A 23,725-nucleotide genomic window follows, 5' to 3' on the forward strand; every position below is an offset into this window, starting at 1 on the left:
GATCCCTTTATGACCAATGTCAAAGAATGTACTGCCTATATTTTCTTGTAGGAATTTTATAGTTTCAGGTCTCATCTTCAGGTCTTTGATCCATTTTGAGTTAATATTGTGTATGGTGAAAGAAGATGGTCTATTTTCATTCTTTTGCATGTGGCTGTCCAGTTTTCCCAGCACCATTTATTGAAGAGACTTTCTTTTCTCCATTGTATGTTCTTAGCTCCTTTGTTGAAGATTAGCTGTCCATAGATGTGTGGTTTTTATATCCGGGCTTTCAGTTCTCTTCCATTGATCTGTGTGTCTGTTTTTGTACCAGTACCATGCTGTTTTGATTACTATCGCTTTGTAAAAGTATATTTTGAAGTCAGGGATTGTGATGCCTCCAGCTTTGTTCTTTTTTCTCAGGAATGCTTCAGCTATTTGGGGTCTTTTGTTGCCCCATATGAATTTTAGTATTCTTTGTTCTATTTCTGTGAAGAGTGTCCTTGGGATTCTGATTGGGGTTGTTTGAATCTATAGATTGCTTTAGGTAATATGGACATTTTTTACTATGTTTTCCAATCAATTCTTTAGGGTTTTCTATATATAAAGTCATGTCATCTGCAAATAGTGAGAGTTTCACATCTTCATTGCCTATCTGGATTCCTTTTATTCCTTTTTCTTGCCTAATTTCTCTGGACAAAACCTCCAGTTCTGTGTTGAATAGGAGTGGCGAGAGGGGGCACCCTTGTCTTGTTCCTGTTCTCAGAGGAATGGCTTTCAGTTTTTCCCTGTTGAGTATGATGTTGGCTATGGGCTTGTCATATATGGCCTTTATTATGTTAAGTTACTTTCTTTCTATACCCCCCCCTTTTTTTTTGTGAGGAAGATTGGTCCTGAGCTGACATCTGCCAATCATCCTCTTTTTGCTGAGGAAGACTGGCTCTGGGCTAACATCCATGCCCATCTTCCTCCACTTTATATGGGACGCCACCACAGCATAGCCTGACAAGCGGTGCGTTGGTGCGTGCCTGGGATCCAAACCGGTGAACCCCGGCTGCCGCAGCGGAGCGCGCGCACTTAATCGCTTGCGCCACCGGGCTGGCCCCTCCTTCTATACCCATTTTGTTGAGAGTTTTTATCATAAATGGATGTTGGATTTTGTCAGACGCCTTCTCTGCATCTATGAGATGATCATGTGGTTTTTATTCCTGGTATTGTTAATGTGGGCTATCACGTTGATTGATTTGCGGGTGTTGAACCATCCCTGTGTCCCTGGAATAAATCCCACTTGATCATGGAATATGATCTTTCTAATGTATTGCTGTATTTGATTTGCCAATATTTTTTGGAGGATTTTTGCATCTATATTCATCAGCGATATTGGCCTGTAGTTTTCCTTGTTTGTATTGTGCTTGTCTGGCTTTGCTATCAGGGCGATGTTGGCCTGGTAGAATGTGTTAGGAAGTGTTCCATCTTATTCTACTTTTTGGAATAGTTTGAGAAGGATAGGTGTTAAATCTTTGAATGTTTGCTAAAATTCTCCAGAGAAGCCATCTGGTCCTGGACTTTTATTTTTTTGGAAGTTTTTGATTACTGTTTCAGTCTCTTTACTTGTGATTGGTCTATTCAGATTCTCTATTTTTTTTTGGTTTAGTTTTGAGAGGTTGTGTGAGTGTAAGAATTCATCCACTTCTTCTAGATTGTCCATTTTGTTGGCATATAATTTTTCATAATATTCTCTTATAATGCTTTGTATTTCTGTGGTATCCATTGTCATTTCTCCTCTTTCATTTCTAATTTTATTTATTTGAACCTTCTCTCTTTTTTTCTTAGTGAGTCTGGCTAAAGGTTTGTCAATTTTGTTTATCTTCTCCAAGAACCAACTCTTTGTTTCATTGATCCTTTCTACTGTTTTCTTTGTTTCAATTTCATTTATTTCTGCTCTAATTTTTGTTATTTCTCTCCTTCTGCTGACTTTGGGCTTTGTTTGTTCTTCTTTTTCTAGTTCTGTTAGGTGTAGTTTAAGCTTGCTTCTTTGGGCTTTTTCTTGTTTGTGAAGGTGGGCCTGTGTTGCTATGAGTTTCCCTCTCAGGACTGCTTTTGCTGCATCCCATATGAGTTGGTATGCTGTATATTCATTTTCATTTGTCTCCAGATATTTTTTGATTTCTCCTTTAATTTTATCAATGATCCATTGGTGGTTCAGTAGCATTTTGTTTAATCTCCACATCTTGGTCACTTTCTCAGTTATTTTCTTGTAGTTGATTTCTAGTTTCATAGTATTATGGTTGGAAAAGATGCTTGTTATGATTTCAGTCTTCTTAAATTTATAGAGGCTTGCCTTGTTTCCCAACATATGGTCTATCCTTGAGAACATTTCATGTGTGCTTGAGAAGAATGTTTAGTCTGCTGTTTTTGGATGGTGTGCTCTGTATATGTCTATTAAGTCTATCTTGTCTAGTTTTTTATTTAAGTCCACTATTTCTTTATTGACTTTTTGTTTGGATGATATATCCATTGATGTAAGTGGGGTGTTAAGATCCCATACTGTTATTGTATTGTTTTTAATATCTCTTTTTAGGTTTGTTAATAGTTGGCTTTATCTATTTTGGTGCTTCTCTGTTGGGTGCATGTATATTTATAATTGATATGTCTTCTTGGTGGAGTGTGCTTTTTATCATTATATATTGCCCCTCTTTGTCTCTCATTACTTGTTTTATATTGAAGTCTGCTTTGTCTGATATAAGTATGGCAACACCTGCTTTCTTTTGTTTGCCATTAGCTTGTAGTATTGTCTTCCATCCTTTCACTCTGAGCCTGTGTTTGTCTTTAGAGCTGAGATGTGTTTCCTGGAGGCAGAATATTGTTGGGTTTTGCTTTTATCCATGCTGCCACTCTGTGTCTTTCTTTGGAGAATTCAATCCATTTACATTTAGAGTGATTATTTGCTATATGAGGGCTTACTGTTGCTATTTTTTCGCTCATTTTCCAGTTCTTTTGCATTTGCTTTGTTTCTCATCCTGTGTGTTTTAGACTGTCAGTTCAGTTTGGTAGTTCTGTATGATGACTCTTTTAGTTCTCTCTTTATTTGTCTCATGTGACTCTGTTCTGAATATTTGTTTTGTGGTTACCTTGAGGTTTGTATAAAAAATCTCGTGGGTGAGATAGTCCATTATCTGATAACCTCTTATTTCCTTAGGCTAAGTCTGTTTGATCCCTTACCTGTTCCCCTTCTAAGTTATTATTGTCACAACTTATACCATCTTGTGTTTTGAGTGTGTGTTTAAAGTGATGAAGTTATATTTATTTTTGGTGTTTTCCTTTCCTTAATATTTGATTTTTATAATTTTTTGCTAACCTATTCTGATAAAAAGCTGAAATTTTTCTGATTTTGTCTACCTATTTTTCTCCTTGCTCAAAGCTTGGTCTCCCCTTTCTCTTTTTTTTTTTTCCAGGCATGTGGGCCTTCTTCAGTATTTCTTGTAGTGGGGGTCTCGTGACCTTGAACACCCTTAGCTTTTGTTTATCTGGGAAAGTTATTTTGTCTCCATCATATTGGAAGGATATTTTCACTGGATAGAGTATTCTTGACTGAAAGTTTTTGTCTTTCAGAATTTTGAATATATCATTCCAGTCTCTCCTAGCCTGTAAAGTTTCTATTGAGAAATCTGCTGAGAGCCTGATGAGAATTCCTTTGTATGTTATTTATTTATTTATTTATTTAGTCTAGTTGCCCTTAATATTGTTTGTTTGTCATTGACTTTTGCCAGCTTTACTACCGTATGCCTTGGAGAGGGTCTTTTCATGTTAATATATTTAGGTGATCTACTGGCTTCATTCACTGATATTTCCAGCCTTTTCCCCAGATTTGGAAAGTTTTCACCTGTTATTTCCTTGAACAAGCTCTCTGTTCCTCTTTCCCTCTCTTCTCCCTCAGGAATATCTATAATCATTATGTTCCATTTCCTAACTGAGTCAGATATTTCTTGGAGAATTTCTTCATTTATTTTTACTCTTAGTTCTCTCTCTTCCTCTATATGGAGCATTTCTGCATTCCTATCCTCAATAATGCTAATTCTTTCCTCCATATTGTCAGCTCTGTTCTTTAAAGATTTCAGATTTTCCCTTATCTCCTCCATTGTGTTTTTTGTGTCCAACATTACTGATTGGTTTTTCTTTATGGTTTCAATCTCTTTTGTGAGGAAACTCCTGATTTCCTTGAATTATCTATCTGTGTTTTCTTATAATTCGTTGAGTTTTTTTATGATAGTTATTTTGAATTCTCTGTCGTTTAGGTTATAAATTTCTGTGCCTTCAGGGTTGATTTCTGGGTGCTTGTCATTTTCCTCCAGGTCTGGAGATTTAATATATTTTTGTATCGTGCCTGCTAATGTTCGCTTGTTTTTCCTCATTCTGAAAATATCTGATCTCAGTTTCCACCTGCTGCCAGTGGGTGGGGGTCAAGGGCTGTATATTCTGAGCCCGCTGTGATCTGTGGGTGCTTTGGCCGGCCAGTTGTGCTGAAGTGCTGGCTGGGCAGCAGGGCTATCTCTCTCGCCTGCCTGATCCTGGGGGCTTCTTGTTCTTCCCTTGCTTTCTTCTCTCCTGGAGTGCTCAGATGTTGAGGATACCCCTGCAACAGTTCCGTCTCCTCCAGGTGGGAATTTCCCACAGGCCGTGAGAGAACTTGGAGAGTGACAGTTTTCCTGCATAGGGCCACCTCCCCACTCCCCCCCCCGGAGCCGTGCTGACCTGGAGTTGCCGATCGAATGGGGAGGGGGGAGGATTTCTCCTCATCTCTCCCCATTTCCTCCAGGGGTTCCAGCACCTTCACCTTCAGATGTATGTCTGGGGGGGTCTCTCATACGTTTTTGTGTTGTGTGTCCTTTGTTGTTATGTGAATGTCATTTTTGTTGTTTCTTATTGGGGGAGAGTTTACAGGGAAAGCTCACTCTGCCATGATGCTGACATCACTTGCTGGAACTTTTTATAAGGAATCTCAGATTGAACTTTAAAGGCCTCTCGAGGCCAGAAAAGCCAAGCCAAGGATTTTGTCATCAGACTTGCCTGTAATACCTACAAATTTGTGTGAATTCCTCTTTTCAAGCTTCCCCAAAGTATTTTGAGGTTCCTTGCACTTGTCAGATAAGTGACATTCCTTACTCACCTGGGTAAGATTGCTGGGAACGTTGTAAATAAGGTATCAGGCCAGTGTTTCCAAGTGTCTTTATTCCAGAAAGTCAACCTTTATTCCTCAGAAGCTGTCTTGTCATATCTGAGTCTGCCTGTTTCTCTCAAATATGACATTCCAGTCAAAACCTTGGTACTATAACCAATGTTTCCGGTTGTGTCATGTTATAAGGAGAACAGATTCTTGTTGAACTTATACAAATAGTTATATTGCTGTGAAAATGACAATATTCATTTACTAAGAGTTTCCAAATTCTGGAGGGATCAGGTAGAGAGAAAAAGATAAATGTTTCATTTCTGTTTACAAAAGTATAATTTACCAAATTGCCGTAAGTCATAGCTTAAGAGAAAAGAGAAGAAGTTTTCCTTAAATCTGAAAAAAATAAAACATAAAAAAATCAGCAATATTTCAAGCAAAAGTGATAAAAATTGTAATCGTCCTCATCAGTTTATTCAGTCCTTTGTAATTGATTCTTGATCTTAATCTTGTTAGCAGTTTCATGAAGTTGGTTTCTCCATTAGAGTTCTGTAATTTGTTACCCAGTTCAGTGTTATGATCTGCAAGTTTGTCAGAAACCTATATTCCAGAGTATATGTCAGAGTCCTTTCCATGAATCTCTCTGGAGATGAAAACATTTGCAAAAACATCAGAGTGAGACGGTAACTGTCTGTAAATGCCAAAAGACTTAAAAATGACAATTGACAAAGAAACGTGGTTAATTTTGTGACATGCAACCCTTTAAAGTAATAAGCAGAATTATGACTGATAACCAGGACAGATCAGAATTCTAGGAATGTTATATAATTTTTAAAACACTGGCATCAGTAACATTTATTCACAATACCATCTAAGGTTTATCATCTCTTATTTGACAATGCTTCCCATGGAATTTAACATACCAAATAAGCCTAATAAGTTTAGTATCTTTCTCCTTATAGGAAGAGAGCAAATTTCTTTGAGAAGTCCCAGGGGCCCTCTGAAAATTCTGAAAGGAAAAAAAAAATTTTTTTCTTCTTCTCCCAGGTCAAATGAAAGACTTCATTCAGGATTTGAATAATTTTTTCGTTGTGGGGAAGCTTGTCAAAAATATCAAAAGGTTTTAAAACACTTGATCAAGTAGGAAACAATGCTCACTGTGAAACAATGCTCAGTTATCCATTCAATCAGAGTGACAACAGAAACAGTCAAGGACAAACAGAGTTAAACCAGTCCAAAAAATCTTAATAGATAGACCTCAGTCTTTTTGAACACAGGAAAATATATATATTTTTTCCCCCAAAGCCCCAGTAGATAGTTGTATGTCATAGCTGCACATCCTTCTAGTTGCTGTACGTGGGACGCGGCCTCAGCATGGCCGGAGAAGCGGTGTGTCAGTGTGCACCTGGGATCCGAAGCTGGGCCGCCAGCAGCGGAGCGCGTGCGCCTAACCGCTAAGCCACGGGGCCGGCCCAGGAAAATATTTTAACAAAACAGTTTTTTTGTCTTTTAGGTAGACTTACTCAGACCTAAAGAAAAACCTTTTGTCTCTTTATCAAGAGCAAACAAAAAGTTCACGAAAATTATCCTTTTAAGAGAAAGAAGACCAAATTTTAATTTCACATCAGCTTACTTTTGATATTAAAACTCATTTACTTAATTGGATTTGGTTTAATCTTAGCAAACTTGACCATGCATAAAACTCCTCAGGGTTTTACTTTAACAAATTTTATGTCACTTACTTTTTTACATTCAGAATTTGTCCCATGCCTTCCTTTCTTCCCTTCCAGTACTGTAGGACAAATTTATCTTTCTTAACAAAATAAACAAAAATATTTCCAGTCTTTATACCTTCTTTACTGAAAACATATATCTTACTTTCCCTGAATACAAATATGTTTTCCTCATTAACTTTTAGTAGCTTTAGTCACGTACTAGAATTTTTAACCCTTAGAAACCTTAATTTTTTTAAGTAAAAACTAAGTCGGCAATTATAAACTGTTTTTTTACATTAGCATTTTAAACACTTCAGAATTTTTTTAGGAACGTGTTACTTCATAGTACAATTATTTTAATAAAACAGAAAACATGTACTAATAAACCCAAATGCTTTTAAGTTTTTCTGTAAAGGAAGCCAAAAGTAGATATGTTCAGATATGTTTAGCAATAATGTTTCAGTATTTTATCTTATTTGAAAATGACCCTGATACTCAACAAATTTTTATCATTTAACTTAATTTAGCAAAACTCTAAAGTTTTAAGTCACCCAAAAGAATTTAGAAGCTGTTTTTTCCCAAGTATAAAGACCATAAAACATAATTATTGTACCCAAACACTCTTACCCATTTCCATCTGTCTAGATGATTTGTTTCCAACAATTGTGTTTCGATTACCCACGAAAACTTCACAAGACATTAGCCAAAGTTGGCTATTATTTAAAGCTACTTTTGCTGACAGATTTGTAAGAGGGATAATGTGAGCTTATTTAACTAGTAAACCCAGGCTGCGGGTCTGCATCATATCCAGTAGTGATAACTCTGAGAATGTGTCTATTTTAATCAAACCAACAAACTTAAACCAGCTTTCATTTACCAAAGATTGAAACACTTACTTTAAGCTCCTGATTTTGGCTATACCATCCGGATGTAAAATATCACACACATATAGACACACATACACAGAGATTCCACAGCTGTTGTTTTAAAATTACTGTCATGAATCAGGTATAGTAACACCAGGCTCCCTGGTTATGAATCCAAATTTTGTTTTAAGCCTTTTTTTTTACTATTGTTTGTGGGGAAGACACTCAAGGTGCTAGGTTTTTGGCAAGGGCCCTCTTATGGCTTTTTTTTTTCTAGCCTTTTTACTTTTTTGTCTTAAGTCCTAGAAATTAGTGATAGACTAGATAGCAGTTCCTGGAGAGGCGAGATGATAGTCCTTTTTGAGATAAAGGAACTGGATGGAATCTGAACTGCCTCTAGAGCTGCTTTTCCAGTCTTGCAAGGAATTTTTTTAAGGACAATTGCTCTTTTCCTCAGAAATTGGATAGGGGCCGGCCCGGTGGCGCAAGTGGTTAAGTGCGTGCGCTCTGCTGCGGCGGCCTGGGGTTCACCAGTTCAGATCCCGGGCGTGCACTGACGCACTGCTTGGCAAGCCATGCTGTGGCAGTGTCCCATATAAAGTGGAGGAAGATGGGCACGGGTGTTAGCCCAGGGCCAGTCTTCCTCTGCAAAAAAAAGAAGAGGATTGGCAGATGTTAGCACAAGGCTGATCTTCCTTACACAAAAAAAGAAAAAGAAATTGGGTAGTAACTCAAATGACATTATATGTTGATCTACCTGTCCAACTACATCACAAAGGCATAGGGAAACCACTCAATTTTTCTCCAAGGTGGAGTTCCTGAGGCATATCTGCCTTATCTGTTTCTAATGTCTCAATCTTTTGTCTCAATCAATATCTAGGAGCATTTTGAGGAAGAGGGGAGGCTTTGGAATTGACAAAAGACAGGTGAACTTTGAACTACTTGCTAAAGCCATACCTCTGGCCTTGCAGAGATTTGTAAGACAAAGATGGTTGCTTCCAGTTCCCACAAAGAACTAGATTACATTTTGAATGACAAAAGAGGTTGATCCACCCTTCCAGCTACATTTTTTTTTCAATTGCATTTTTTTTATATCAGGGAAATCTTTAACTGAAGAGGTGAATCAAAAGATTTGTATGTTCTAAAACATCAGGACAATGTATCACACCTTTAAAAGTCTGCACAAAGCGTTTAACAAAGGCCTTTTTTCTAAGTGTCAAAAAAGAGATACAATCACTTCACACAAAGCCTGTAAATATATCAGTTTTTCTACAAAATTTCATCTGAATTCCATCACCTCTTATACCTCTAATCATAGTTTTCATTAGGACTTTATCAATAGGTTTTGGTCTCATAATTTTGGATGGGGGAAGCATTCCCAGTCAGACATTTTAAAACATACTCAGGCAAAGTTACTATAACCTCTTAATATAAAATTAGCTCAAGCATTTCAACCTTTGTAATCTTATCAACGCTTACATTTTTACATTTTCTCAATTTAGTTGTAACCTGAGTCAGGGTCTTAAGGTTGTCATTATTTTTTTTCTTTTTTTTAATTTGGCCTTTTCATAGGTACCAATAAAACAATTATAATGAGAGCTCTCACAAAGAAATTTTTTTTCCCTCCCAGTTTAAAAGTTTTCCCAATTTAAATGATCCATCATCTGGCCATATTGATGAGTAGGATCTTAACAACAACTCATACCAAAGCTTAACCATGGATGCAAGAGAGGTCCCAAAAGAGATCCAGAGAATTCACTTCGAAAAATAACAAAGCACAGCAAGCAACGAAGTTTGAGATGACAAAGGCCCCCTATGAAAGTAACTGGGACCCATTATCACAAACTTCCTGAGAGCAGGCACAGCCAGAGAAAGAGAGTGTCCCGCGGAACTGCAGTCTATTCAACTGGCCGCCAAGATGTGTGCTGGTACACGCATCCTCCGGATAGCGGAGGCCAGAAAGGTCATAAGGCCAAGCTCTCAAAACATAGAACAAGACAAAAGAAAAAAACCTCATCTGATACACACATTAACCGCTTTAGCTAAGCCTTGGGTCTCTCAGAGCCAGAGTAATACATAGCGGGGTGGTGCCATGGGGTTGGGGATTGTGTGTGCTTTACGGAGTGCCTCGTCGTTGCATGAACATATTCTCGAAGTTGGCAGGAGATGTGTCATCCACCCCATTCCATGACCCAACTGATCCTCTCTTGGGAGACTTCTTGAGGTAGCAGGCACCCTAATGGCTGTTAACTGCTCGACCCGCGCCCATCAATATTGCGGTTCTCTTGGCTTCCAAGATGCCTTAGCAATAGCTTCCACCTTATGCACGTACTCCATAGGCTGGCCTGGAGAAGGGTGCAGAGCCTGGCTGTGGGCATCAATATAGTTATAAGACTTAGTAAAAACCCACTTAGCCTGGGCACTTTGCCTCTGAGCAAGCACAAGGCAAGCCAGGGAGGCAAGAGGCAAAGGCCGGGAGCGGGCCGGGCACCAGGGCTCCCAACACTGGGGTTAAAAGTTAAGTCCCTGGCACGAGTTTTTCAAATTTTTGATTTTACAGAATGTCCAGGTTCTGCTCAGGTCCAGCCTGAACTTAACCCCGACTTGGTGACAACAGAGGAAGTGACGAACAAGACAGACGAAGGAAAAGAGGGGATCAGGTCTCGGCCTCATGGCCACTTCCCAAGGGTTATCAAGATAAGGTTGACAGAAACAACAGTTCGTATGCGGGGGCACACAACCCCAGCAGGACAGTTTACAGGATAAATTACAGGTCTCCTGTCCCCATAACTGACTCAGTAGGCACCTAAAACACTCAGCGGGTTGTTGACAGGAGACAAAACAGGATTCCAAATTCTCAGTCAAATGACTGACTCAGGGGCCAACCTGGAATCACCACGGGTCCCTAAACAGATTAACAGAAACCAGAACCACCAAGAGAGGGCACCCCACCTGTGGTCGCTGGGGTGATCAGCGACCAGAGGAGAGCTCCCAGGGGTGGAGCCTTTAAGTCTTTAACGATTTCTTTGTTTCTCAGTTCGAAAGCTCAAAAGGAGCCCAAAGTGGCCACTGTAACTTTAAATTATCCCGGGTTATCTTGCCAGCTGTTTACAGTTTTCTCCATTTTAGGGAAATTTTCCCAAGGTGGCCATAACAAACAAGGTAATTTCTAAAGAGAGTTTGTTACAATCACCAAGAAACTAGGTCTGCAAACAGCCAATTTTAACAGATAAAACAGGCAGACATAGACAAACATGAATAGATACCAAAATCCAGTACTCTGGGACTCTAACCCAGGGTGCTCTGGGACTCTAACCCAGAGCTTGGTTCTCTAACCCGATCCTTTTGAGTGCCCCAGCGGCTGTAACCCTTTTATGTTGTCTCCGACAATCCTAGTCTTGGGACTTTTTCCTAGCAACCAAATCTCACCAGTGGGGCCTCTAACCCATCATCCTGATGAGATAGTAGACAATTTTAGGCACAGGCTCATTTCAGCGAGGTCACTGACCCAAACTCAAAAGACATCTGATCCTGGAGCTCTTTACAGACACAGACACAGACAAACCAGACACCATTGAACCACTTCCTAGATTCTTGGTGAAGTGCTATTCCTCTTCCCACTTTGGCAGGGCACGCTGTTAACCAGATGGTCCCCTTTCTCAAAGAGGGGACCCCACCATCTTGCCTCTTGACAATTGGCTTTTGTCTCACAGTAAGCAGATCGTGCCCTTTGTGCGGTAACAGAAATCTGGCAACTCTGGCAGGACTTTAAGGTCACTGCTCGTGGCCAGGCGACCTTGGCCAGGCGTCCTGTCAGGTAAGTCCCTAGCGGCTGCCGAGGCTCTGTTTGTCTCAGGGATCTGCCCTACCTACTCTCCTGTGCCAACACTGTCTGCCTCCTAATGCTCTCTATAGTGGAAAAAGAAACGGCTATTTCTGGTGGGTCGACAGGCTCACATCTGGAGTAGGGTAAGCTGCCTCGGGGGTATACCACCAAGAACTTTCCTTCCCCTCCATCGTGGCAGAGAGAAAGGACAGTTTATTATAGCTTGCTAGCAAGGGGGATGATGGCTGACTAATGTCCCAAAGAACCATCTTACAGAACAAAGATTACAGGCCAGTTATATATGGGGCTGGTCTCCGGGTGGTGTGGCATCTGGTCTCAGGGTCGGGGCAGACATCTAGTCTCAGGGTGGTGGCATCTATCTGTTCTTAGTTCCTGATAGTCTTTTGTTTTACTGGGTATACATCAGAGACCAGAGCAACACCCTATACCCTGATCTTTCAGTTATCATTGATGATGGCTATCAGCATAGACTTTCTGTGTGGGGGTCATCACATTCCTAAGGAACTGAAGAGAACAAAGTTATAGCAGCTGGGAGCGGGTGATAAAATCCACAGAGCACATCTGGGTTAGTTAGTCAGACGTCATTTACAGTTACAATATGGTTTCTTTTCTACCATATGTCAACCTTCCCTTATGTCAACCTTGTGTTGAGCCAGTATTTCTTTGTTTCCTTGATTTTCTTGGCACGGGTATTTTTTATTCAATTTGCTGGATGCTAGCCCTTTTTCATCTGGTGACTCTTGTTCTTCAGTTCTGGGATGTTTTCTTCCATTATTTTTCTCTGTACCTTTTTTCTGTTTACTCTTTATTGTACTTTTACTAGTTAGATTTCTTAGACTGATCCTCTGATTTTCTTATCTGTTTTCTATCTTTGGTTTTTGTTTTACTGAATTTTTAATTTTGGTTATAATTTTATTTCTTAGAGCTTGTTATTGTTCTCTTTCTCTTGTAAGTATCTTCAGTGATGCAATAGTTTTTCAGATCTGAGAATATTATAGGTGGTTTTTTTTTTTTTTTGGTGAGGAAGATTGGCCCTGAGCTAATACCTGTTGCCAGTCTTCCTCTTTTTGCCTGAGGAAGAATGGCCTTGAGCCAACGTCTGTGCCCATCTTTCTCTATTTTGTATGTGGGATGCTGCCACAGCATGGCCCGATGAGTGATGTAGGTCTGTGCCCAGGATCTGAACCTGTGGACCGTGGGCCGCTGAAGCAGAGCGTGTCGAACTCAACCACTGTGCCATGGGGCTGGCCCCAGTCTTTTTTTTTTTTTTTTAAATACCATTTTAAATGTAAGACAAAGCACAGATGTAGACTGCATAAGATAAATTTATAGGTTAATAAATTATAAGATGAAGGCCTTTGTAACCAACCCAGGCTCAAAAAATAGAACATTGCCAGCCAACCCAGAAACCCAAATTTTGCACAGATGTAGACTGCATAAGATAAATTTATAGGTTAATAAATTGTAAGGTGAAAGCCTTTGTAACCAACCCAGGCTCAAAAAATAGAACATTGCCAGCCAACCCAGAAACCCAAATTTCAATCCTTCTGTCCCCCAAAGGGGGACTGCCATTCTGACTTTTATGGTGATTACTTTTTTTTGTCTATAGTCTTATTATGCAAGTTTGCATCTTAAAGATTATAGTTTAATTTTGCCAGTTTTTAAATATATGTTTTAAATCTTTTTCACTTACAGGTTCCAGCTTGCATATTGCCTCTTATTGTGTGTGTGTGGTTTATTTGCAGAAGAAACCAGACCATTTGACATGTAGATTTCGCATCCTGGGTTTTGCTGATTACATCCCCATTGTGCAGTTGAACATTATTTCTCTGCATTTTCTATAAGTTGGTGGCTACATCTAGAGGCATATTGGATTTAAGTTTGCTTTTTTTTTTTTTTTTTTTTTTTTTGGCAAGACTGCTTCATGGGTCTGGTGGGTTCTCCCTTCAAGAAGCTTGTAATATCTGGTTGTTTCTCCTGTGCTATTAGAAGCCACTGATGCTCAATGCATAGATCCATTTATTCATTAGGTGTTGCAAAATGATGATTTTAAAAATTCATTTATTTTTCATTTATTGGCTTGAATATATTTATAAAGAAAACTTACCCCTATTTTCAGTAGGCACTTCACCTATTCCCCTCTCTGTGCCTTGTGTTTCCCTTGATTCAGTTTGTTGAAAGAATAAACTTTTTATCTTCTGATGGAATATGCAAGGTAGAAGATGTGACTTGGGAATCTAACTGTCCTTTTATACAGTCTTCTACATATTACTCTATTCTTCGTGCCTTACCTAATCTCTGCCTTTTGAATCTGGTGCCATCAGTTCTTCAGTCTTTTGGCATTCTGTGGGACAAATGGGTTTTTTCTCATTGTTCTTTCTGCTGGACACTTAAGTTTAGTCTTCTTCCTCATTTTACCAGTGTTTATTATTATTTCAACTGTTTTCCATTTTCATATATTGTGGTTTGGAGTTTCACATGTACTCTAGTATGATTGAAGATGGAGTGTGCTTTAATTTTTTCTTTTCTCGTTGCTTTAGGGTGAGAAGGAACAGAGAAATCTTTAGTCTGCTATCTTAAAATGGTAAAGTCCTCCTCATTACATTTCTCTTCTCATTTCTATCCAGGGCTCCAAATACCATCAGTATTTTCATGACTTCCAGATCTTTACTTCCAAACCTGATTTTCTTTCTCAGCTGTGCATCTTTTTATCCAGCTACTTCCTACATTTCCTGATTAATCTTCTCCAGATGTTTGTCAGTTTTATTAGTCTTTTCAAAGGACTAATTTTTGATGCCATTGGTTCTCTCTATTCTATCTTTTTTATTCTTTCTTTAATTCCTCTTTTTAAATTTTTCTTGGGTTTATTTTCCTTTTTTCCCCCCTTCAACATGAGATGGATACTTAATTTATTAATTTTCAGTCTTTTTGCTTTTCTTTTTTTTTTTTTGCCCAGGATCTTTGCTCCACTTTTTACTAGTTGAAAACTTACTCTAACTGGTGAAATAAAAATGACAACTAGGACTTTCCTCATTTCAGTCCCTGGTGTGACCCTGTATCCACACTCTGCTTTTTTTTTTTTCCTTTTTTTCAATTGAGGTATAATTGACATATAACATTATATTAGTTTCAGATGTATAACATAATGATTCGATATTTGTATATATTGCAAAGTGATCATCACAATAAGTCAGTATGTGTCACCATACGTAGTTACAACATTTCTTTTTCTTGTGATGAGAACTTGTAAGATTTACTCTCTTAGCTACTTTTTTTTTTTTAATTTTATTTATTTTATTTTTTCCCCCCAAAGCCCCAGTAGATAGTCGTATGTCATAGCTGCACATTATTCTAGTTGCTGTATGTGGGACGCGGCCTCAGCATGGCCAGACAAGTGATGTGTCAGTGCGCGCCTGGGATCCGAACCTGGGATGCCAGCAGCAGAACGCGTGGACTTAACCGCTAAGCCACGGGGCTGGCCCTCTTAGCAACTTTTAAATATGCTGTACAGTGTTAACTATAGTCACCATGCTGTATATTACATCCCCATGATTTATTTATTTTATAATTTGAAGTTTATACTTTTTTTTTTTTTTTTTTTGGCGAGGAGATCAGCCCTGTGCTAACATCTGCCAATCCTCCTCTTTTTTTTTTTGCTGAGGAAGACTGGCCCTGGGCTAACATCCGTGCCCATCTTCCTCCACTTTATATGCGATGCTGCCGCAGCATGGCTTGACAAGCAGTGCATCGGTGTGCACCCAGGATCCGAACTGGCGAACCCCGGGCCGCCGCAGCGGAGCGCGCCCACTTAACCGCTTGCGCCACCGGGCCGGCCCTAAAGTTTATACGTTTTGACCCCCTTCACCCATTTCACCCACCCCTCTACTTCCCCCCCACCTCTGGCAATCACCAATCTGTTTTCTGTATCTATGAGCTCAGGTTTTTTTCTTCTTGTTTTAGATTCCACATATAAGTGAGGTTACACAGTTTTTGTCTTTCTCTGTCTGACATTTCACTTAGCATAATGCCTTCAAGATCCATCCATGTTGCGGTGGTGAGATTTCATTTTTTTTTATGGCTGAATAATATTTCATTGTGTGTGTGTGTATATATTTTATTTTCATAAAATTCTATATCTAGGAAATTGTTAGTCATGAGGGTAGGATTGAGATAGTTTTAGATATATAAAGGCTCAGAAAATTTACATGCATACATCCTTTTATTGCAAGCCACTGCTCCAGCAAAAGAAAACAGAATGATAAGGGAAACTATAAAGATGACAAGGCCTAGAAGGTAATCAATCCAGATTGGTGCAGTAACATGGAGAGCTCTAGAAGCAAGAGTTACCTGTGGAAAAAAGAGAGATTTGAAATTATCCTTGACAGTTTGAAACAAGGAGGCAGTAAAGGGACACATTAATAAGCAATTCCAGGATGAATAAAAAGTAAATAAGAAAGAATATTTAATAAGAATATGCCATTTAGTTTTGCAGTATTAATATTTACGGTTTTAAGTAAGTAAAACATTTTATTGATTTAATGAAAATGAATCCAGTAAGATTTGTAGAGGATGGGAGTTGGTGATCATTTTTTTATAATGAGTCCAATATGAAATTGATCAATTAAAAAAGAAATATAAACACATTATTTAGAAAACTGGAGATACCTTCCACAAGAAATAGCTGAAAGCGTTAAAAAAGCACCAGCCTCGAGAGAGCAGGTCTGGGATGTTGGAAGTGATGAGTGGGGGACTATTGCATTTCATTTTAATCCTTTCTATAGTACTTGATTTAAAAATAAATGCATGCATTATTATTTTTTATTATTTCTAAAACTAAGGACTAGAGTAGAGCCAACCATTAAGCTGCCTGCTTTATGCTTTCTATTCTCTAGGTCCTACCTTGGTTTCCTTTGATGTTCTGCTTTCAAGGAAACCTCAACCAGAAAGAAGGTCCCAGGCTTCATTTTACTCTACCTGCCTCAAGAGATAAAAGAGAATTCCTTCCCCATAGCTTTAATTCAGGGCCAAGCTTCAGTAGATTGCCTTCTGCTTCCCTTGTATCTGGGATCCATATTTTGGCCCTTCTTGGCCTCATGAATTTGACCGTATCTTTGTGAAAGTTCCCACTAAAAGTGGCATCATTGTTAGGTTACATTATACACTTCACGTGGGATTCACCCACACATGTGTTATTTTTTCCAGGGGAGAGAAGAAATTGTGGGAAAGAGCCTGGAAAAGATGGCAGCTTTCGCTTTTTAAGAGATGAGATTGGTCAAGACCTGTGATGCTTTGGGTTAGCATAACAGCAGAATAGGTTTTTTCTTCCCTTTCTCTCTTAGCAGTGCTGATCTTTTCCTGCTATTGCATAGTCTTCTGACTTTGTGGATTGAAGTGAGTCAGAGGAAGACGAGTGCTCTAGTGGGATGTGGCAGTGCGAAGTGGAACTAGATTTTTTCCTTCCTTTCCTCCCTTTGCTGCCAAGTAGTACTTTGTGGGCTGAAGAATAGCGGCAAGAGAACTAGGTATGTGGCTATGGTGGATCTATCATGGCTGATTGGGGTTATCAGAGAAGAGGAGGGAAACCCTCAGCAGCACGGTAGAGGGATGAAAATTCCTCCTGGGGAGTTGAGTTGAGTTACTGCTGGTAATTTACTGATTGTTTATTGTGTTCCTACTATATTCTAGGCACTGTGCTAGGTACTGGAGAAGTAATGGTAAACAAAATGGGACAGTCTTTTACCATCTCAGTACAAACAGTTTAGGGAGCAGGGAGTAGATAAAGACAGGTTGGTAGGCAAATGGAGCACAGTGTGAGAAGTATGCTGATGGAAGAACTAGAGCACACCCCAGCATCTAACCTGAACTTGGTGGGTGGAACTTGAATCAGGAAAGGAGCCTTAAGAAGGAAGATCTGGCTGAGTCGTTCTTACCAAAATCTTGAGCCCTGAAGATAGGGACCTTGACTGTCTCCAGGCCTAGAACAGGTACTCATTAAATATTTATTGAAAGAAAAATAATTAACCTGAAAATGAGTTGGATTTGTTGATATTTCTTCCACCATTTATTGAGAAATTATATTTTACTGTCAAGTTCTTTTTTTTTTTTTTTAATAATTTTATTTATTTATTTATTTTCCCCCAAAGCCCCAGTAGATAGTTGTATGTCATAGCTGCACATCCTTCTAGTTGCTGTATGTGGGACGCGGCCTCAGCATGGCCGGAGAAGCGGTGCTTTGGTGCACGCCTAGGATCTGAACCCGGGCCGCCAGCAGCGGAGCGCGCGCATTTAACCGCTAAGCCACGGGGCCAGCCCGTATGTCAAGTTCTTAACTCATGTTTTTTAACGTCAGCCTCGTAGTAGTCTGCAGAGTTTATCTCAGACAGAAGAAATAAATGGTCTTACAAGTAATACTCAGATAGTTTCTTTGGTAACTGGGGGAATAAATTGGGGAATGAGTGAGGAAGAAAAAAAGCTACACTGTTTGAATTATGCATCCAATTCCCAAGTTCCTGAGTCAGGGTCTTATTTACTATGAGAGTAGTAAACCAAGAAGGAAGAAGTGGCTTGAACCCTTGGTCTCCACTTGGTTTCAAGGGAGGAAACTTCTTTGTCCAGGCGGTCTCTTTCAAGATGAATATCAGTAGTAATGATGGAAAAAATGCTTCTCTAATAATAATATTACTATAGATAGGAATAGTCTCTGTGTGTGTTGCCAGATAGTAAAAGCAGGTAGCAAATAGTGATAGTGATGGTGACTATTCTTGAACTATGACTTAACTCCTGCTACTCTTTCCCCTGTATTGTATATTATGAGCAGTCTGATGTGTTGTAATAGTGGAAAAAGTATACTACATCTTCCCAAGTCTGTGGTCAGCATATGTCCAGTTTCCTCAGTCCTCAGTCAGATCCCTGCTCTCATTTACAATCGTCTTAACATAGCCACTTGAATAGATTTAATACGTGTCCTTGCATATATATGTGTCCTTATAAAACAGATGGTATTTTTGGTTTGCGTAAATGATAATTGTGCTGTAAATTTTGTTCTGCTTCTGTTTTCATCAGTACATTTGCAAGATCCTTCCATGTTGTTGAATGTATGTTCCACTTCCAAGATACAACAATATTCTACGTTTTCTAGTTAGATTTCATGTTTTACATTTTAGTTTTATGCCTTTAATTCATATAGAGTTCACCATTTTGTGTATTGTGAATTAGAGATACAACTTTTTTTCCATTTAAGTGAGCCAGTTTCCACAATACTATTTACTAAATAACAATACATCCTTTCTGAACTGATTTGTGATGTCACTTTTATCATTTATCAACTTCCCATAAATGAATCTGTTTTAGAGATATGTATTCTGTCGCATTGGTTCCTTACCAGTACAGAACAGTTTTTCTCTGGAATATGTCACAGTATCTGATAGGGCAAGTCTTCCCCACTTAGTTCTTCCTTTTAAAAGTTGACTTAGCTGTTCTATGGACTTCTAGTTTTTCTTATTAATTTTATAAAATGTTTGGCCTCAAAAAATCTTGCTGAGATTAATTGGAATTGCATTGAATTTATAGGCTCAAGATTATCTGCCAAATACAATGAAATTTAACTTGCGTCAATTCCATTTGGGAGAAGCAAGCATATTCTAGACATTATTAACATCCTGTATAATGAAAAGGTATGGACTGGAGGTTTAATGGGTGTCGGGAAGAGCAGGGAGTACCTTACATAACCCACCAGCAGAGATAGGGAATACAGAGCTTAAGTCTAAGGCACATGGGCCAACTTCTTTATTTGTTTTGGTTTTCTGTTCAGATTTTCTCTGGTCTGACTACTTTAACAGGAGAGGCAGCCTAGCCTGGATTCAAGATGAGAGATCCAGCCTTGTAGCTACTGATCAGAGTCACATAAGCCCCTAGAAGTACTGATTCTCCCCTATCAAAAAGTCTATTTATCATGGCTTTTTTACAGTGTATGAACTGGGAAAAATATTTCCAACATGTATAACAAAGTGTCATTTATCATATATAATATGCTCTTGAAAATCATTATGAAAAGGATTAACGTTTCAATTTAAAAAACGGGTAAAGGACATCAACTGCAGTTTCCAGAAGCGATATAAATTGTTAAAAAACCTGTGAAAAAAATGCTTCTCTAATAATAATAGAAATGTAGATATAAATTGTGTGTCTGTTGTCAAATAGCAAAAGGATAATACTCCCTGTTGGTGAAGGTGTGGGCCATCAAGTACTGCTCTGATAGTGTCAGTGAGAATGTTAATTGGTACCTTTTTTGGAGATTCATTTGACAATATCTATCACATTAAAATACATACATAATATGGGTCGGGGGGAAATGGCATGTTTAAGAAACAAATTGGCCAGGAGATGATAATTGAAACTGGGTGGTGAGTACCTGATAGTTCATTATACTTGTTTTGTCTACTTTTGTATATGTTTGTAATTTCCTATAAAAAGGAAACGTGCATATTCTTTGATACAGTAATTATTTTTTTATTGAATTTATCCTATATGGTAGTTGGAACACTTAAAAAATGAAATGTAGGGGCCAGCCCGGTGGCATAGTAGTTAAGTTTGCACGCTCTACTTCGGCGGCCTGGGGTTCGTGGATTTGGATCCCGAGTGTGGACCTACGCACCACTTATCAAGCCATGCTGTGGCAGGCCGTCCCACATATAAAGTAGAGGAAGATGGGCACGGATGTTAGCCTAGGGCCAATCTTCCTCAGCAAAAAGAGGAGGATTGGCAACAGATGTTAGCTCAGAGCCAGTCTTCCTCAGCAAAAAGAGGAAGATTGGCAACAGATGATAGCTCAGGGCTAATCTTTCTCACTGAAAAAAAAAAAGAAGAAAATATAAAAAAGATGAGCTTTATATTATTGCTTGTAATAGTAAAACATTGGAAATATCCTAAATGTTCCTCAGTTGAGTAATAGTTGGAAAGTAGCTTAGCAGTTGATGAAAAGATTATTTTACACTTATACAGATGGATATTGTATTGTCCAAGATACATTCTTATGTGAGAAAAGTTATAGAAGAGTATATTTTAAAATATTCTACTTTTTGTTGAAACATTTATGTGAATTATATCTATATATGTAGTATAAACATAAGAAAAATCAGGAGATTAATAGTTTTCTTTTGTGGGAGGAGGTAGCATGGGGAATTTTTACTTTTGACTATGTATTTCTATATTATTTATTTTACCATGCATGTTTACCTTTATAATCAGAAAGGAAATAATAAATTCTAAAATTAGAAAAATTAATTTGGCTTCTAATAAAGGTCACATTCCAAAGAAGAGGGAAGTAATCAGTGACAATGAGGGAAAAAACCTTAGGGGAGGGGAATGTACAATGTTTATCCTAGTTATGTGTGAGTTCTGGTATTATTATAGGTCATTTACCCTTTTCTTTCTTGCTTTGTTTTCTGTGAAATTTCTTTGGGCAGAGAAATTTTAAAATAGGATAATACTTTTAAAAATATCTGTTTATTAATGCAGTTTTATATATGATTTATATTCTTCATGTTTATGTGGGTAAAAGATTAGTGTGTATTTGATTTGGATGTGAATTAGTCTATTGTTTACTCAGAGCAGAACTGAGATTATTTGTGTATATAGTCATTTAAAGAATTTTTAACTCTTTAAATAGAGATTTTTCCTGAATTGAACTTGAACTTTTTTTTTTGCTGAGGAAGATATGCCCTGAGCTAACATCTGTTGCCAATCTTCCTCTTTTTTGCTTGTGGAAGATTAGCCCTGGGCGGGCCCTGTGGCTTAGCGGTTAAGTGTGCGCGCTCCGCTGTTGGCGGCCCGGGTTTGGATCCCAGGCGCGCACCGTCGCACTGCTTCTCCGGCCACGCTGCGGCCGCGTCCCACATATAGCAACTAGAACGATGTGCAGCAATGACATACAACTATCTACTGGGGCTTTGGGGGCGGGGAAGATTAGTCCTGAGCTAACATCTGTGCCAGTCTTCCCTTATTTTGTATCTGGGTCACCGCCACAGCATGGCTGACAAGTGTTGTAGGTCTGCGCCTGGGATCCAAACCAGCAAACCCGGGCCGCTGAAGTGGAGAGTGCTGAACTTAACCACCATGCCACAGAGCCAGCCCTGAACTTGAACTTTATAAATTCCATATAACTTTTCTGCCTTTTATGTACCATGCCCTATGCAGAGCGCTGAGGATGCAACTGTGAATAAGAGTAAGACAGACACATCCCCTGTGTTTGGTGGAGTGTTTGGGTGGAGGATTGGTGGTGTGTCTTTGTCTTTCAGAATTTTTACTATGGTGTGTCTGGGTATAGATCTCTTTGCATTTATCCTACTTGGAGTTTGTTGACTTTCTTCGAAGTGTAGATTAATGTTTTTCAGCAAATTTGGGAAGATATTAGTCATTATTCCTTTGTATATCTTTAAAATGCAGTATATCTTTCAAGTTGAAACATTATTTCCTTTAAACACTAACTCCTCATGCCTTCTGCCTCCTATCCTCTGATGACCCCCATTCTGCTTTCCATCTCTATGAATTTGACTACTGTCATTACATCATACAAGTGGAATTCTACAGTATTTGTCCTTTTTGTCTGGCTTATTTTGCTTAGCATAATGTCTTCAAGGTTCATTCATGTTGTAGCTTATGACAGAATTTCCCAGAATGCATGTATTCTTAGGTATTGAAATTAGGTATTCCCAATTCCTAGGTATTGAAACATTTTTTTTCTTCCTTAACTTGTTTTATTGTTACTTAGATTTTAAGCTGTTTATTTTTGAATTATTGTCTGTCTAGTTTTACATGTTGTTGTATGTTGAATTTGTGAAAAATATCTAAATTGGGAAAGTGAAACCAAACACTGCTTTGTTACCTTTATGAAAGTTGATGGTAGTATGCTGTGCTGTTTATGGAATAACTGATATATAAGTTATAATGTAATTTTGGAGTATGTAATTTTGGGGTCTTTTGCTTAAAAAAAAGTAAGTGACCTTACAATGTACTTCTCATTTGAGTATGATTTTGTGAAATTGGTGGTTCTCAATTTTTTTTTAAACTCCCAGTCTGCGTATTTGATGGACTGTGACGCCTTCCTATCAATAAACAAGACTCAATTCAGTAGTGATTCCCTGGAGGGAGGTCATGACACTCCCCATGAATATACTCAGCTACCCCAGAGTCACTGGTTAGTGTGTTATATGTGGCATAATCACTTTTATTCTGTATCAGGTGCTTATGAAATTGTGCCACGTAACTTCTTTTAGTTTATCTAAATCCAGTCATGAGATTCAAGACTTTCTTTGCTCATGACCACAGCCTACCCACTTCAACTTAGAGCTGTTATTTTGATGATAGCTGCCCTGAATATGTTATCTTGGAGTGGTTGCTGACTCCTGACCTCACTTAGGGTAGGCAGTGAATGAATATTGAGAACTTCTGTTGTTTTGTTTTAAACTTCTTTGTTTCTGGAGAGTATTAGTGATTTGAGGTACTTGTTATATTTTCCCTCAATTTAAAGTTTTTAATAAGTCAAAATTTTTGATTAATGTATGAAATAGGTCATTGGTATAAAATAAGCTCTACAAGTAAGTATAGTAATATATAATTAATCTTATATATGGTCTTTTATTTCCTAAACAGAGACTCTACAGGGGCAGGTAATTCACTGGTCCACAAGCGGTCTCCTTTACGTCGAAACCAAAAGACCCCAACATCCTTGACCAAGCTGTCTTTACAGGATGGACATAAAGTCAAAAAGCCAGCATGTAAATTTGAAGAGGGTCAGGATGTCCTAGCTAGATGGTCAGATGGCTTGTTTTATCTTGGAACTATCAAAAAGGTAAGTTACCTTAATATAAGATATCTTTTACTGTTGTGTTTTGTTTTTTTTTTCTTTGGCATCCCTGCGTGGGCATGAATCTTTTGCTGTTTTTGTTGTAAACTTTTAAAAATCTTGAATTTAAATTTAACTTTGTGTTTTTAATTTTAAAAGAAATCACCATAAGTATTTCTCTGTATTTCAGATAAACATATTGAAACAGAGCTGCTTCATCATATTTGAAGACAGTTCTAAATCCTGGGTTCTCTGGAAGGACATTCAAACAGGCAGGTGCTACTGTTTCTCTTGAACATGATTTATACT

General features: G+C 38.4%; 1 protein-coding gene across 4 annotated transcripts in view; it reads left to right on the forward strand.

The window, feature by feature from the left end:
- Window positions 1–23,725, forward strand: part of MTF2 (metal response element binding transcription factor 2) — a 76,064-nt gene that overhangs the window by 25,511 nt on the left and 26,828 nt on the right. For 2 of the 4 annotated variants that reach the window (XM_058538535.1, XM_058538538.1), the window contains exons 2-4: window positions 19,144–19,247; window positions 23,224–23,422; window positions 23,607–23,688. In XM_058538535.1, the coding sequence (XP_058394518.1) occupies window positions 19,240–19,247; window positions 23,224–23,422; window positions 23,607–23,688 (289 nt within the window). In that variant the 5' untranslated portion in view covers window positions 19,144–19,239. Of the gene's footprint in view, window positions 1–19,143; window positions 19,248–23,223; window positions 23,423–23,606; window positions 23,689–23,725 lie in introns of those variants that run through there. The other 2 variants (XM_058538537.1, XM_058538536.1) reach the window with 2 other exon arrangements.

Source organism: Diceros bicornis, chromosome 4 (assembly GCF_020826845.1).
Source record: "Diceros bicornis minor isolate mBicDic1 chromosome 4, mDicBic1.mat.cur, whole genome shotgun sequence".
NCBI classification, from domain to species: Eukaryota; Metazoa; Chordata; class Mammalia; order Perissodactyla; family Rhinocerotidae; genus Diceros; species Diceros bicornis.